Source organism: Gymnogyps californianus, chromosome 12 (assembly GCF_018139145.2).
Source record: "Gymnogyps californianus isolate 813 chromosome 12, ASM1813914v2, whole genome shotgun sequence".
In the NCBI taxonomy this organism is placed as follows: domain Eukaryota; kingdom Metazoa; phylum Chordata; class Aves; order Accipitriformes; family Cathartidae; genus Gymnogyps; species Gymnogyps californianus.
Genome location: NC_059482.1, coordinates 11,619,989 through 11,635,686, shown reverse-complemented (window position 1 = coordinate 11,635,686; position 15,698 = coordinate 11,619,989). Strand labels below are relative to the sequence as shown.

The window sequence follows — 15,698 nt, the reverse complement described above, 5'->3', positions numbered from 1 at the left end:
CTACAGCAAAAGGAGACCCATTCCTGGTAGGCTCTAAGGATCAGCTGATATCTACATGATTAATAAAAGGATGTTTTATTTGCTGGACACGTGGGTTTACTTCTTTGCCTGAAATGTTTTTGACTGCACTTGATTTTGAATGATTTTGAAGTGTACTTGACTGTACTTTCTTGCTCAAAGATTATATGGCAAACCTGGCATCAATGAAATCTGCAACGGCTGATCTTTGATCCTGGAAGAAAGGATTTAAGAGCTTAAAGACCCCTTGTCGTTATGTGACACGAGTTCTGGAAAAAGCTATAAACAGGCAAGGAATCTTCCAGCCCCAATATGGAGAAACTTCCATCTTCCATTATCACAGATGTTAGTCCTGGGATGGAGATTTCTTTCAAGACGTTCCTCAACAGCATTTATCAGAAAAGCAAAGCCTGAAAGTCAGAGGCAACACGATACTTACTCTCTTGGATAGTAAAATGCAGGACCTGGGGATATGCATATAACCCTGAGCATGAGCTCCAACTTGAAAAAATGCAGAGATACATATCCTATAGGGAGACCCTATAGTAATGTCAGCATCCCGAGCAGGAAAGCTTTCACACTGCACATAAGCTGACTTGGTGAACAACAACTTCTGTGCATATTTGGAACTATTTTTTATTTTTCATTTTATTGAAACAAACAAACATCAATCAGCCAATATTCCCAGCTGCACAGCTAAAGTCTGAATGCAATTTCGATTCAATGGGGACTTTGGATATACAAGCTTTTTAAATTATATAAATGTAGAGATAGGGAATTGAGTGGCTGCCAACCCGGCCTTACTCAACTGTTCCTTGGGAACAGTTTGCTAGACAAAGAGATTTTTTTTTAAACTGGAATTTAGGACAATAGACCTTACTGATGAAGGTGTTTTAATTCTTTTTCCCTCTCCCCCCAAATACTAACATGTATAACTTAGAGATTGAAAAAAGTTTTTTCTGTTCTTTTTTTTAAACATATGCAAGTTTTGCAGTAGTACCAGGAATGCTAAGCACAACAAGCTCCCTTCCTTCCCCTTCTCCTGTGATTTTCCATTACTCTACAGAGAAGACAGGGAGGAATGTTCGGAGGTCCCAGTGTGCAATTGCAAAGGGATGAAAATGGAAAGTATGTGATTGCTCCAATGTTTAGCTCATTAATCTTAAAGACTCTGTTGATGATCTAGTGCATTAATCCAAAATAGCTTTTAATTGCAAAGCAACATACTTCCTTTTTATTTCTTCTCAACACAGTAGCAGATTTAATATATTTGAGAAACTTCAATGTTTCTAATAAATAGAAACTGTATATAGAAACTTTCTATATGTAGAAACCATACTGTCCTCATCAACTAGGAATTAAATTTATAGAACTCCAATTATTAATATTCTCTAAATGCTCAAGATAATAATCCAAATAATAAATAGCAGAAATCACTTGAGAGGCTGGACATGGTATAAATACACAGTCATTTGCTAAAGAATAAAAAAGAAATTACTCCACAGCAACTTCCCAAACACTATCGGACTCGTATGTATCACTGACAGTAAAGCATCCACATGAGAACAAAGTGATACTCAAAGCTGGGTTAAGTATGAATGCGCTTCATACACAGAAACTGAAGCACATCACTATCTGTTGGCTTGCAAAGTACTACCTCCCCTGTTAAGAGCTAGAGTTGAGCACACAGGCATTGATTCTCATCAATATCTCTTTTTCTTACATCACTGACATTTTCATTTGCACGTTTCAGAACATATTTAGAGTCATGGACTGATTTAGGTTAGGAGGGACGCCAGGAGGGTATCTGGTCCAAACCCTGGCTCGGAGTAGGGTTAACTTCAAAGCCAGATCATGTTTCTTCAAGAAGTTGTTTTCTAGACGTTTCAGAGAGGGACTTTCAGCAAAACCAATTATTTTACATGTTTCTTCAAACAGATTTATATTAATGACAAAAAGCAAACAATACTGGTCTCCTAGGTGTAACTTATGACAAATGATGGTTAATAAAGCTATTACATTAACATTGGATCTAACTTATGTGACTGGGATAAAGAATGGAGTGAGACAGGATTTGGGAACAATGCACATGTGCCCTTTCAAGTTCTTCAGATCTTTCCACTATCAACAGACATGTCAAACTTACTCACAAAAGGGTCTAATCTACCCCTGCAGTTCAATCTTTCAACTGCTACCATGACAGTTGTCCATTGGAGGTACTACAGACATTAGAGTTGAGACCTCACAGCCTGCCATTAACCATTACACTATACAGCCTTATGCCTACTGATGTTGTGCTACACAATACTTTTTTTTTCCACCACAGTTTGCTTTTTTAAGCCTGGGCAATTACAGGGGTGGGGGAGAGCTACACTAAAAGCAGTATTTTTATGGTTACACCATCAAGGACTCCAGAGTTAGGCAATAACAATTGATACTGTCTGTGCGAGCTTTGCTTGGAGCTGACATGTTTCGGTCCAGTCCTTTAGTTACATGACCATCTGCTCCTTTAGATGAGATTTCAATAGTAGCAATGCCTTTTTGATGATGATGCCTTTTTCAGTCCTACAATAAAACTTTTAAAACCTTTTGGAGATTTTCAGTGACACTCACCAGAGGAACAGACCCAGTGCTACATTTTGTAATGTAGGCAGCTGGCTAAAAGACAGAAGACCTGATGCAAGCAAAACTGCAACATCCATTCATGCGTTACTACAGACAGGAGAACTCACATGGAGGAGAGCCTCAGAAGTACCTCAGCCCAACCAAAGCTTCCTACCAACCACAAAATCAAAATCCACAGGAAGCCCCAAGTTCATTTAGTTCCAGGGCTACCTTATTTCCAGAAGACTCTAACTCCAAGGCAAGCACAGCTCCTGCTAGACCACTGAAGATATCTGTTCCTCATGCAACTCCTCTTCCATCTGTTGCAAAAGCTGAAAGTGTGCAGGAAAAGAAATGAGGGACTTCACAAAAAAGCAAGCATGGCAAATGCACCTGAGTGTTGCCACTGGGAATTAGCAACCTTTCTTGCATCAGACTCAGACTCCCAGCAGGATGCTAGGCAACTTGCTTCAAACACAATTTTTTATTTTTATTTATTTATTTTACATTTGTTCATTAATATTTTTCTTTCATTTTACCAGTGTCTGGCTTGACAATCTGGAGTCTGATTTGCAGAAAGGCTGGGCGCTCACAGCTGTAACAGAGGTCAAAACAGCTGGGGTTTGAGCAAGAGCAATGTTCAACTCCCTTAAAAAAAATCTCGAGTCTGATGAATTTCAATCTTAGAATCCCAAATGAGTCAACAGATTTTACACTAGCTTCTCCAGCCTGTCGCCACTGCCTGCAGAAGGGGAACCGCTGCACACTTCCACATCACTAAGATGAAGTGCAAGCGAACTTACTGCCTGCCAAGCACCTGCATACTGTTATGATGAGCACTCTGAGAAAAATTGGTGAGGATGTTAATAATTCTGGATTCAGAGCAGGTTTTGAACAGTAGGCAATAAACAGCTCTGGGCCATGCATGGAACAAAAGGTTAAAGTAAATTACTGAATAGCTGCTCATTAGCTCAGCTCTTTCTGTTATACGCATTGCATGAAGATAGCAGAGGGAGAAACAATGGATGTATCTACAAGAAGATTTTAATTCCAATCATCCTTGGAGGTGAAATCTCTTGGTTGTTCCTACTTACTGTGTTTTGGTTTACACAGTGGAGTTTTGAAGTGCATGAGCTGAACTAATTTCAGATGAAAGTAAACTGGGAGATGTGCTCCAGGAGTGCACCTAATGTGCCTCAACCAATTTAGTAAATCTAATGAGATTAAAAAACAATGCAGAAGTGAGACAAATTAGGACACTAACTTCTGGAATACTCCAAGTCAGGGATACTTGGCTTTACAATTTCACTCTTTTTTAACAATTCTTTTTATGTAGAATATCTATGTAAAGACAAATTGTTTCTCAAATCACTGTTCTGAGTAAGAAGTAGATGATGCCTCAGCCACCAAAGTGAATGGAAGTGTCAATATTCTGCACATAGGCCCCTGTATTTTAGTTCTGTGGAAGAATAAATTTAACCTAGATGGACTTGACACATTAAGAATATCCTCTAAGTAGAAATGCAACATTCCTCTCTGACATTTTGGATCATGAGCCTGACTTCGTAGGAAAGAGACAATTATCCCACTGCCACACAAGCACGCCTTTTTGACTCTTTTGCTTCAGCGACAAGCATCGCTGTCTTCATATGAGATCCATGTTCAGTAGATTCAAAATTGCTGCTTACGCAAGACTGAATATGTCTTTCTCCCCTTTTTTTTTTAAACAGATTTGGTTTGTGGCCGGAGTTGTGACGACTGCACTGAACTTGGGCTCTAATCCCACCGAGAGCGTTTCTTAACTTTCGAAATATATTACTTGCCTCGCAGAAGGAATTCTGTTCTTTCACTTGGAAGGTAGGGAGACCCATGCATGTGATTTGAGCTGTTTGCATGTTTGGACCATGCACAGGATGTAGTCAGACAAATACTTTTCTACAATAAAATACAATGTTTTGGAGTATTTTTAAAATTATGACAACTGTTTGTATATAGAAGTATAAACAAAATGTATTAAGAGGTCTATTATCTCTCAGAAAGTAACTTCACTCGAGAGTCAATTAGGTTCATATGAGAGCCAAACTGAAAAAAGAAATGCAAATCTCTGAACTACACACATCTATAGAAAATGTTTAAGGTTGCTAGCAAATGTGTGTTCTTCCATACACAGTTATGTAACCCAGTATTTGGTTAGTGACTCTCCCTAAAGTACTCGCTCCGTATCTTGCAATGAGAAAGACTCTGGGAATCATTAACCTTCTGAAGACAACAACTAGATGTCCCCCGTGACCCTTTGCCACAAGGCATAATTAAGGCCCCAATTCTGCAGCGGGAGAGAAATACCATTTTCTACAGTTGCTGACTCTGCTGTGTACACTCTTTCTGCGCAGCCTGCCCCATGAATGGTTACTGCCATGTGAGCCAAGTCACTTGACTGTCTTTGATCTTAGGAAACCTGGGAAATGAAGACAAACAAAAATAATAGCAAAATGAACAATTGCTTCATAATTCAGAAAATCTGACTAAAACATGATGGGGCTGGGTTTTACATTTAGTGCCTCTAAACCCACAAGCTTTTCTGCCTCCTTTTCTGGAGACCTAAAGTATTAACTTTCCGTCAGACAGGGAGAAGAGACACTTGAGAGCTGAATTCACATCATCCCTTCCTGCTCCCCTCTGTGACAGTACCCGGCTCCCCCAGGAGCGGACCCTGGTGCTTTAGTCAATGAGCTAACAAATTAGGTTTGTTCAGCGAGACGAAGGGGGCTGCAGCCTATCCCACAGAAACAGCTTTCTCTGGGCAGCAGTAACAATACATTCAGTTTGCATCCACCCCTTTGAGGGGCTCTGGGGTTTCTCAGCAGCCTGAGAAGTATGTGACACTAACCATGCTATGAAGGTCAGTGTTCCTATTTCTTCTTTTTCTACAGCAGAATATTAGCCTTCCAGGAGATCCAATGCCACTTTCAACTAGCAGTCCGACAGTACATGACATGGCAGTTTTTCTGTCTGTCTCAGTGTTCAACTAAAACAGCTAGCCAAAACATTTTAAAGGAATTTGGTGGAAGCTACAAAGCAGATACATTTCTTTAAAAGGATTTATGAAAGCCTTTTACAGAAATGTCTTATCTCCTATGTCCCCTTTAGTAAGAAAAGGAGTGTGATTGGAAACAAAATAACTAAGTAACTATTTGAATAATTTCTGATTTTTAAAATTATTTAAAGTTGTCTATAAAAGAGGATCTCTCTCTAATCCAACTCATCATTTCAGTTTGAACTGTCTTTAGAACATTGTAAATTCATTTCAGACATTGTAAATACTTTTCTGCCAACTACCTATTTTAAGTGTTTCATACCAATTTCAGTAGTAAAGAGTCTTTGGCCTTTGGTGTGTTTTTGAGAGCACATCAGAGGAAAATATAATAATATGTCAGATTTTTTGCATCAGTGGACAGATGTGTTAAAAGCTGCAAAAGAACTAGGGTACAAGCCATACGGACCTAAAAAGCAGACTTTTCCCGGTGGTGAAAATTTTTGCACATTGCAGGACTCTACCCAGATGTGTAATTCAACAAAGTGTGCAGGGTCCAGGTTGCATTTCACTACACAGATGTACCAAACGAACCAAACCAATGAACCAGTCCACAGAACATGTTTAACCTGCTTTCTGTAGCCAGAAAATTCATGATTACTAGTCTCATAAACAGCATAAATGTATTTGCACCATTCTTCTGAACAGGCAAGACAACTAAAGCACAGTAAGAACAGAAAGTTCAGTCCCATTTGCTGCCAGACATTAAGAATGTTTTCTGTGTCTATGAATCTCAAACTCCCAAGGCTAGTAAAGGATCCTTGCAACTACTTTTCAGAAAAACTTAACTTAGTATGTCCTTATTTTCTGACACTGTAAATGAAGTGTTAAGTAAACTGAGGAATTCTCTACACCATCGTGAGTACAGCATCATATTAGCTCTCAGGTTCTGAAGATAGTTCGCAATATTGCCAAAAATGTTACATGAAATTAAAGGCGGCACTGAAATGCAAAGCAAACTATGAAGAGGAAAAGGAACAAGATTCTGCAGGGGAGAAACAGCAGATGGAGAATGCACATTGTTATTAAAATGGCAAAATATCTAGTCTCATTTTGCAGATAAGCTTCAAGTGTTACTGCTCCCTTCGAAGCTGCTCAAATGAACAGTGCTGCTGCCAGCTTGTAGAACAGGAAAATTATGTATGTTCTGACTGGCAATCCAGAAAGCCCATACACTCAAGGCCTGATGACTGAAAGCTAATATGGTAAATTTAAAGGGTAAGTGTGCTTTGTGCATTAAGTACATTTTTCTCAAAGCTGTTCTATTAGTAATACTGAGAAATGCTCAAGTACCTTCACTAGTGAAATACTCAAAATCACAGCAGCAGTTACCTCTAAAAGCATTTATTTGCTGCCCTGAAAGCAGAATCGGAGAAAGATAAGATTTTCATCAATCCAGGCAGTTGTTTCAACTATGAAAATGTATACTTGATGAATTAGCTTGCCTGCAATTTAAAGGCATACAGTGAAGTACCAACAGCCAGTGCTTTCTAAACCTTTTTAAAGCTAATTGAGTATCCTTCCCAAAGATGCACACTCCATCCTCTTTTTCAACAGAAGATTTCTATTGAGCTTACACGTAAAATACAGAAAATGCTTGAAACAAACCGAAGCACGACACACGTTCACTCAAACTCTGACTTGAGTCTTTGGCATAAGTTTCCTGAAAAGATGGCTGCCAGTGTAAACACACACCAGGATAATAACTGCCACCACTAGATTAAAGGAATTAAAAAAAAAAAGTGGAAGATTAAAATACCTTTTTAACTTATTAATAATTGTTTATGTGTTATTTCTTTAAAAGTGTTGTATGGAAAATGTTGTGTGTCCTACCTCTATCCTCCATTAGGAGCTGTTTAAACACGGAAATTAATTTTGTCATCTTGTTCCTTTCCAGCACTTTCTAGAATCCAAACATAATTGTCTTGACAGCTGAATGCTGCCATCAAGCTCCTCAATTCCTGCTGACATGTACTGATCTTTTACCTGGCCTGACTGCTTTCATTACAGCCCGTGATGACTTCAGCACCGCTTCATAGATAGCCCTCTGGTCAGGAGTGAACTTTCCATTTGCAGGGAAGGTGCAGGTGATGTCGGAGCCGTAGCAGTAATACTCTCCTCCCATATCGAACAGGCTAAAAATGAAACAGAGGGGGAAGAAGTGAAAATTTAATTCCAAAGAAATAGTAGAACAGAAGACATTTCTCTTGCTCCGCACTTAAAAGTCATCTGCATTTTGGTAGTTGGCCATATAAGCACCACCTGAATGCTGTTCCTAAGTAAAACGAGATGAGTCCCTTGGAATCTCCTAGCAGAAGGGTATCTGCATTACATATGGCTTAAATGGACACCCTTAAGGGCTGCGCTGGTCCTGGATGGAAACACTGAGAAAACGCATGAAGGAAGATAAAAAGTACATGAGGAATCCACTTCAAGCTCTTCAGTTCCAGTTTCTAGGACCTCTCCTCAGAAGAAAAAATACGTCCTTTTTTTCTTTCCTGAGAAATGCTAGTACCACATAAAGGGTCTAACCTCAAAACTTAACAGAGAAATGTTTATTAAATTATGGCCTTTTGTATCTAAGTGTCAAAACGCATCTGATGGTTTAAATAAAATGTCCCCAATAAAGGTTGACTGCCACTGCTCACAATATAAACTTTCCTTTAAGACAAACTTGCCTAACAGGGATTAAAGAAACAAGGATTATGCGAAGATCCAATCAGAAAAGAACATTTAGTACAGTTTTCTGCATCAGAGGTAGAAGAAAAAAAATATTAAGTGCTTTCTTTTATGGGGACAAAAACCCTGGTTTACCCCTTGAGAAGCATATTTATCCTATACGTGAATCAATGATTCACCACTGATTGCTCAGCTGCCAGAAATCAATCTACAAGAATAGCAAGTGGGTCTCTACACCCTTGTAGAGAACCAGGTTAGACATCTGCAATACTATGCTTCTTGAGCCTACCTGATAAGGCACTGCACTGGTTTCAGCAGGCTCAAAAATGAGCAAATACCCAAATAACCATTTGGACCAAGCAATACTCAAGCAAACAACCCCCTTAGTTCATCATATATTGATTACAACAAGGCACATTTTACATATAAGACTTTGGTCTTGACACACAGTGTGACCTCTTGATTTCATAGGTAATGAATCAGAGCTGGTATCTGCTAATTTAAGTCTTCTTCCAACCACCTCAAACAACTGTATGAGACTCTTATCATCATATGAAATATAATTTTCCTTCACTGTGTTTGAAAACCTTGGATTTTTCTTCCTCTTACTTCTGCTTCACAGCAGGGTCGGTCAGACAACACAAGCAGAAGGAAGGACACTCCACTGAGGCACCCCCTCTGCCATCGAGTCCTAATTACAGCAGTAATTAGGAAAACCATGCAGCGTAGCTCTGTCCCCAACCAGCATATATGACTAGGTAAAGATAAGTATAAACTACCACAAAATGTGCTACAGCACTCAGCTGTAAATGTTCACTGTTTCCAACATAACTGCCACTGAAAGCAATGGACAATAAGTAAATGAAGGCAATCATGATAAAGCTAAATAATATTTCAGCAGGGTTGGGACTCTAGCTGCATTGCATACACAGACACATACTCATGAAGATTTATTCCAAGAAATTTTAAAATCCACCCTACAATTTCCTCTGTGAACAAATCTTTGCACTGACTTCAAGCCCCGCTGAAGTCATCGCCAGCCTCCCCAAAGTGGGCAAGGTTCACCTGCAGAGAGACTTGCAGGACTGGAACTTCAGGAACAAACCCGATGGTTTACAGATGCGGAACTGCACGAGGCTTAAAGCTACAGGAGCAAACTCCTTAGGAGAATGCTACAGAGAGAACTGCAAAGTTATGTATGTACATGCAGAGCTAATACAAACACCATATACATTCATGTAGATATGAAATACGGTATGTTAAAACAGTTGCTAATTGAAAAAAGATACACAATAGACAGCAAATGTCAGACCCACAGGGTAAAAAACCATGCTTCGACACCAACACAGCAACTGTAAACCAGTGTAGCCAAACCTCAAAATCAGAAACCCCTTCAACACTGCCTAAGTTTTGATTTTATGGTTAGACTCACTTCTAAAAATAACTAATGATACACACAGAAAATCTAAGGATACAGAAAACTAGTTGCAGCAACTAAGAATCATGTAAGAAGCTGCTACATTCTCTAACATGCCAACAAGATACAGATTTCAGATTAGTTATAAATCTGTCAATCTATCCCAGACTGAACCCTTTCAAAATCACAAATCAAATTTCATGGTGCTTTGTGGGATTTGCAGCAGTTTTGTGGCCTAACTCTGTTGCATTTATAAGTGTAAGTGTCTTTTCAGCATGGTGACAGTAAAGCTGTGACCAACTTCCAAACGCCCTGTCCATGTCTACTGGAAGTTGCTATGCTTTCTATATTTTACCTGGAGAATAGTTATTCTGAACTCACCACAGGCAAAATTTTAGCTATGTCTTTAACCTTACAATTATCAGCATTTTCTCAAACCCATTCATCACTCGGTGGTTGTTAAATAGTTTTTCGAGTTACTGGAGCACTGAGTAATGGAAAAAAAATATCGCGAAAATGATGGTACACCAAAACAAGGCTCACAAGCTAGGAAGCAACATGTGTTCCGGTTTCTCGGCTTCCAGACAAGAGGAGACATGAGGGAAGATGATCTTTCAAATTCCACCTCAGAGCACAACACACTATCCAGCCTGTATGCTTCAGTGAAAAAGCATCCAAACCAAACTGTATGCTTGGGAGATATTTTGGCTCTTATTGGGAATTCTCTTCCATTTAACTTCAGTTGGGAACATATCCATTAGTTAAAATGTTGCCCAAGACATGGAAATAGCCCAAATATTGTAGTTATCCTGAGGAAATAATGGGAGCCTGAGAAGATCCCAGTTTCGTATCTTTGCTTGCCAGGCAAAATAAGTGGTGAAGCACATTTAAGTCGAATAAAATGTATGTGAGCTACTATCTTCTCCTGTTGACTAACTGGAAAAAGCAGGTTTCTAAAAGCAGGTTCCTTAAATCCTGGTTCCTTAGAAAAAAATACATTTATTTTACCCTGAAATTAGATGGTAACTGCTAGTAAAAGAGATTTTACTGATTTATTTTAGTACATTCTCAATTGCATGTACAAAATTACCTGCCTGATAATGCAGTCTTACAAGGGTCATGTACAGAAACAACTACTTAATGTTATTTGGACTGTTATCAAATGTAGTGGCAATCTAAACAAATTAAACGTGCAAATGAAAGTAGGCCTTATAGGCATCTTGATCTATGGCTAACCTTTTAAGAACTGTTTAATGTAGACTAACATAAGCAATAATATAACAAAGTATCTCCAAACTCTATTTCCCTTTTAGATAAATTAAGTGCTACACATCTAGCAGATTGTATATGTTGTTCATTACAAAACTTAATTGTGAATTCAGTTTTCTGTTGAATGAAGAAAAATTTCATTCCAGAACAACCCCCTCCCCACTCCTTTTTCAGCAAGGATGCAATTGTTAATTGCTGATTTCAGTGAATGCAGAGATGATGTGTCTGAGGTGGTCAGGTTTCCAAGGCATCTTGAACGGGAAGGCGGGCAGAGAAGGAATGTCGCTGATCAGAGAGAGGTACGTGGTTCTGTGTCAAAGTTCTCATTGATTTAGCTTAAAGCTGATGAAGTCTTTTATTGCACAGCTCGATCTCTTTCAAAACCTTCTAAGAGAGAAGCTAATCTTGCTTTGCATCACTTTGTTGGGAGCAAAAGCAATGCAAACCTACCTGGCTTCATTTCAGGGTGAAAAGTGCATGATGTATACAGCAGATTTAACAATCAGAAGACCTGAGCACTCTCTAAAAATTCCATGTTACTGTTCCAATTTGTTTTCTAGAATTAATAAGAAGCTATACCACAAATAAAAGATGCATAGCAAAAATATTCCAAACTCCTTCTTGGAAGCATGGGCATAGCTCTCCTAAGGGAGGCTTCAGTTCTGTGTATAATCTTTTCTCCCAAACATATTGCAAAATACTGTAAACATTATTAACTAAAACTGAACAATGCAAAGTATGAGAAAAATCAGATAACCTGTCAGTTGCTCTACTGACAGAATGACTTGCTTACATATCATTAATACAACATTAGCCAACACCATCAAAAGTTGCCTTCTGCACCTGTTTTAGAAGTCCCCTTCAAAAATGACTAAGAGCATTTCATTCCTTTCACAGGGAAAAGATCTGACACCACAGCTTAAAATAATTTTGTACATAAAACGGTATCAAGTTGAAAAGAAGCAGAAACAGGTGTCACATGCCACAGCCTTGCAGAAAGGATTGGCTGGATGTGCACCTCCTTGCAGGAGCTTCTCAGCCCTTCCCCAGCAGGTCCCCAGTGCCACTGGCAGCGGCCCTTCTGTGTCTGACTGAACTGGGCTTCTGCTCCCCGCGCAGGAACCCAGGACAGGAGTTTGGAGAAAATATTTCAAGTCCTGTTGATTTTAAAGTGAATACAGGCTTGTAAGTCAGTACTGTAACTGAAATGCTACATGACAATGCGCAAAAGCTCTTTTCCCCTCCCGTCCCTCTGAAACAATACAGATGAGTAAGACGTGGCCGTGTTACTTCCACAGAATATTGGCACCACAAAATGCAAATTTATAGTTACATGTTTGGCTTTCAATCCCAGAAAATTAATACGCATTTTGATATCGATTTTAGCTTTCTTAACCTCTGACTGTGAAGCATTACAAAACACTTTGCTTAACACCTTAGATTTGAAAACCGTGGACTATAAACAGCCATGGTTCTTTTCTTCATAAAGTCACTGTATACTATTTTTTTAAAAATAAAACATCATCTTCCTCTAAGCATGTGTTTTACTTTTATAGGCTTGCTGACACTTTTATTGTCAAATAATTTGAAACTGCCAGGCAATGAAGCAAATTACGGCCAATATCACAATGGGAAGTAACACTTTATTTGGGATATCTGAGCTATGTGTATGAATCGTAACAACCCAACCACCAACCCAACCCAAAGACAAGCTCTCGCAGGCATTTCTCAGGAAGCGTACAGCTACTCCTACGAGCTAACACATAAAGCTGTCACCTTCCTGCTCTACAGATCTGCTTGGTCTGTACACTCAGAACTGGATCACCTCACGATAGTTATAAAAACAAATCATTCTTCTGCAGTTGTTAACACCACAGAGCAATGACTGCGGTGAAACCCAGGTGGATTTACTCCTGGTGCAAAACACTCTGGCACGGGGTTGTACTGAGTGTCACCCGCCTGCAACCCACGTCCTCCCCAGTTTCTGTTCTCTGGACAAAACCTTCCCTTCCCCCAAGTGGGTTTGCAAGACTAGCAATTAGAAAACTGATATTGCCGTATCTTACTGTGCCCTCCTCATACCTCAGGTTAAAGGTAAACAGCTATGAATGCTGATGCACTTTACTCAGCGACGTTTACTGAGGTTTTAGGGTTTTGAGCCATTATTAACCAACATACCTATGAGCAGCCACACAGATCAACTGGTGCCAGCCCAGTCCTAGGACAGAAGGAATAAAGGTACACACCACCTTTTCCTCCTCTTATTGCAATAAGCGCAAGTCATCCCCAGCTGGAGATTTTATTCTGTGTGATCTCACCATACTCTGCTCCAAGTTGACAGAGAGCGCTCTGTGCTTTACACTTCATGCAGCAATTAAATCTGTAAGTATTCGTGCACTAACAAAATCCGACCATTTGCTTCCTTAAACACTTCTAAGGCAATTTCAAGCTTAAGGAAACTAGGTATCAGCATTTCTATGAGATACATCTTTGAAAACATGCCAAGTGATTTGGAAATAGAGTGGTTTAATAGCAGACCACAAGAATGAATTATAGTAAATGATATCACAAGTAAGAAAATGGAGAGTTAAGTGACACACACTTTTTCATCCACTTGTGTCCTGACTAGCCAAGAGTTATCAATTAAAAAAGCAACACCGAGTAAGATAACATCGCAAACCCCAACAGAGAACTGGAACAGTATAAAGTCCTACCACACTCAGGAAAGTGTTTTTTGTTTTTTTTTTTTAAGAGGTGCCCTGCTGCGACCAGCTTCCATCTGACATGGTACAGAGAGAGCTTGTACTGGCTCTGTCTTGAAGCCAGGCTTGGTTCACTGATTTAAGGCCAGCTTTTTGTTGTCAGCACCCCTGGAGTCAAGAGTAACCTTCGAAAAATGCTAAAGAATATTTTTTGTGTAGGAAATGGGGTTCTGGGTATTCACAAGAAAACATCAAGTTTTTGTTTAAGCCTCCCGTTCAAAAGAAGATCCTGTAGCCCACACAGGTAATGCAATTAGAGAGACACAAAACGGCTACATGACTATTCTTCATCTAGCTGCGATTTACATAACCATGTGGCCCCATATTTTTTGTGTTTGTCCTCAGCCGTCTTTTCATCTTGTCTATCTTCTCCATGACTTTCCCATCTTTGCCCCTCTTGTAGCACTGTCTCACTTAAGGCTTTCCCAGACTATTATAGATAATGGGAGGCTTGTCTCAACCTTCTCTCACAGAAGATGACAAGACGTGCCACTAAGCTTTGCTCAGATAGGAAGGGGGGGGGGGAATCTGTCTACATTGAATTTTGAAGGAGAGAAGATTGCATGCCTGTACCTCTACAATGCCAGCTACAGAGACTTCACTGGCTGTAGCAAGACTATACAAAAGTTTGAGCTGACTGGGGGGGGGGGGGGGGAGAGAGGGAGAGCGCGAGCGCGCGCGTGTGAGTGAGCGAGCATGCAACCAAACAAAAAAACTTCTCCAGGTGTTCATGGCCTGCACTGCCAGGGCTTGCTCTCACTGCAACAGACACAGAGACACTGGCTCCCAGAAGCAGGGCAGCAGCGTGATGCAGAGATGAGCAGCAGTAGGTAGGTGTGCCCCCTCTGCCTCGCCGTCACAGGGAAGGTGTGCCTCTGCTCTGCTGCTCCATCCCCATTGCTGAGAAAAAATGGTTTCCTCAGCCAACAACAGCGTGTGGGAGTGTCCTCTCACAATGATTTGAGCCAAGCAGAAGAACTTCAGATCCATTTATCTCACAGGCTATGAAATCTCAGTTTCATTGAATACACCAAATGAGCTGCACATAAGAGTTGGTTCAGTAAACACCCACATATTCTAGTAAGGTTTTATGTGCTATTTTCACACACAGGTTAAGAAGGAGTCCCTTGCTTACAGTATTTATCTCTTGAAGAAATCTAAGACAACAGCCTTAAGCTTCTGCACTAAATAAACCAATTTCCATGATCAAGTATAACCCCTCTTCCACCCCCATGCAGTTCGCATTAATACCTTATTAAAAATGTTAAGTTTGCCAGAGCAAAGAGCCAAAAAACTTTTCATTGGCTTGTTCACAGCTAAATTTGCCTGAGTGACATCTCCCAGTGTTTCTGATAAGCAGAGGGAAGTCTCTAATCCAGAAGTGCTGCATACAAATAAAGAATTGGGAACACCAAGCTAGTATTGCTGGGTTAGGAGAAGGAGGCGGCAGCAATGGAGGCTTCACAAGATGCAGAAGGTAAAGTGTCAGTACTGCCTACAACATCTCTGCTAGACCCACGCAGGCAACATGCCAGAGATCAGGAAAAGTCTCAAGTGAAGTTCTGACAAAAGGGTTACCTGTTTGACTTGTCTGTTTGCTGAACGGGTGATTTTTTTCTGGCTCTATTATCCTAATTATTATCCATTTTTAACTGGCATATTTACTAAGCAACAGTACGCTCTTTAGCAGAGACAATTCTTTGTTGAAAAGTCAACCTAACAGAGATGGCAGCAAACCCCAAGTTTTGGCCAGTTTCCATCTGTTAGGAGCCTCCCCATTAGAAATGCAGTATCTGGGGCATTCACGGCTCTGGCTGACTTGCTCAAACAAGGAGCAAGGATGTCAGAGCTGCAGGGA

General features: G+C 40.0%; 1 protein-coding gene across 5 annotated transcripts in view; it reads right to left on the bottom strand.

The window, feature by feature from the left end:
- PEPD (peptidase D) overlaps positions 1-15,698 on the bottom strand; it is a 142,606-nt gene that overhangs the window by 30,900 nt on the left and 96,008 nt on the right. For all 5 annotated transcript variants that reach the window (XM_050903925.1, XM_050903927.1, XM_050903926.1 and 2 more), the window contains one exon: positions 7,700-7,848. In XM_050903925.1, coding sequence (XP_050759882.1) covers positions 7,700-7,848 — 149 coding nt within the window. The remainder of the gene's footprint in view (positions 1-7,699; positions 7,849-15,698) is intronic.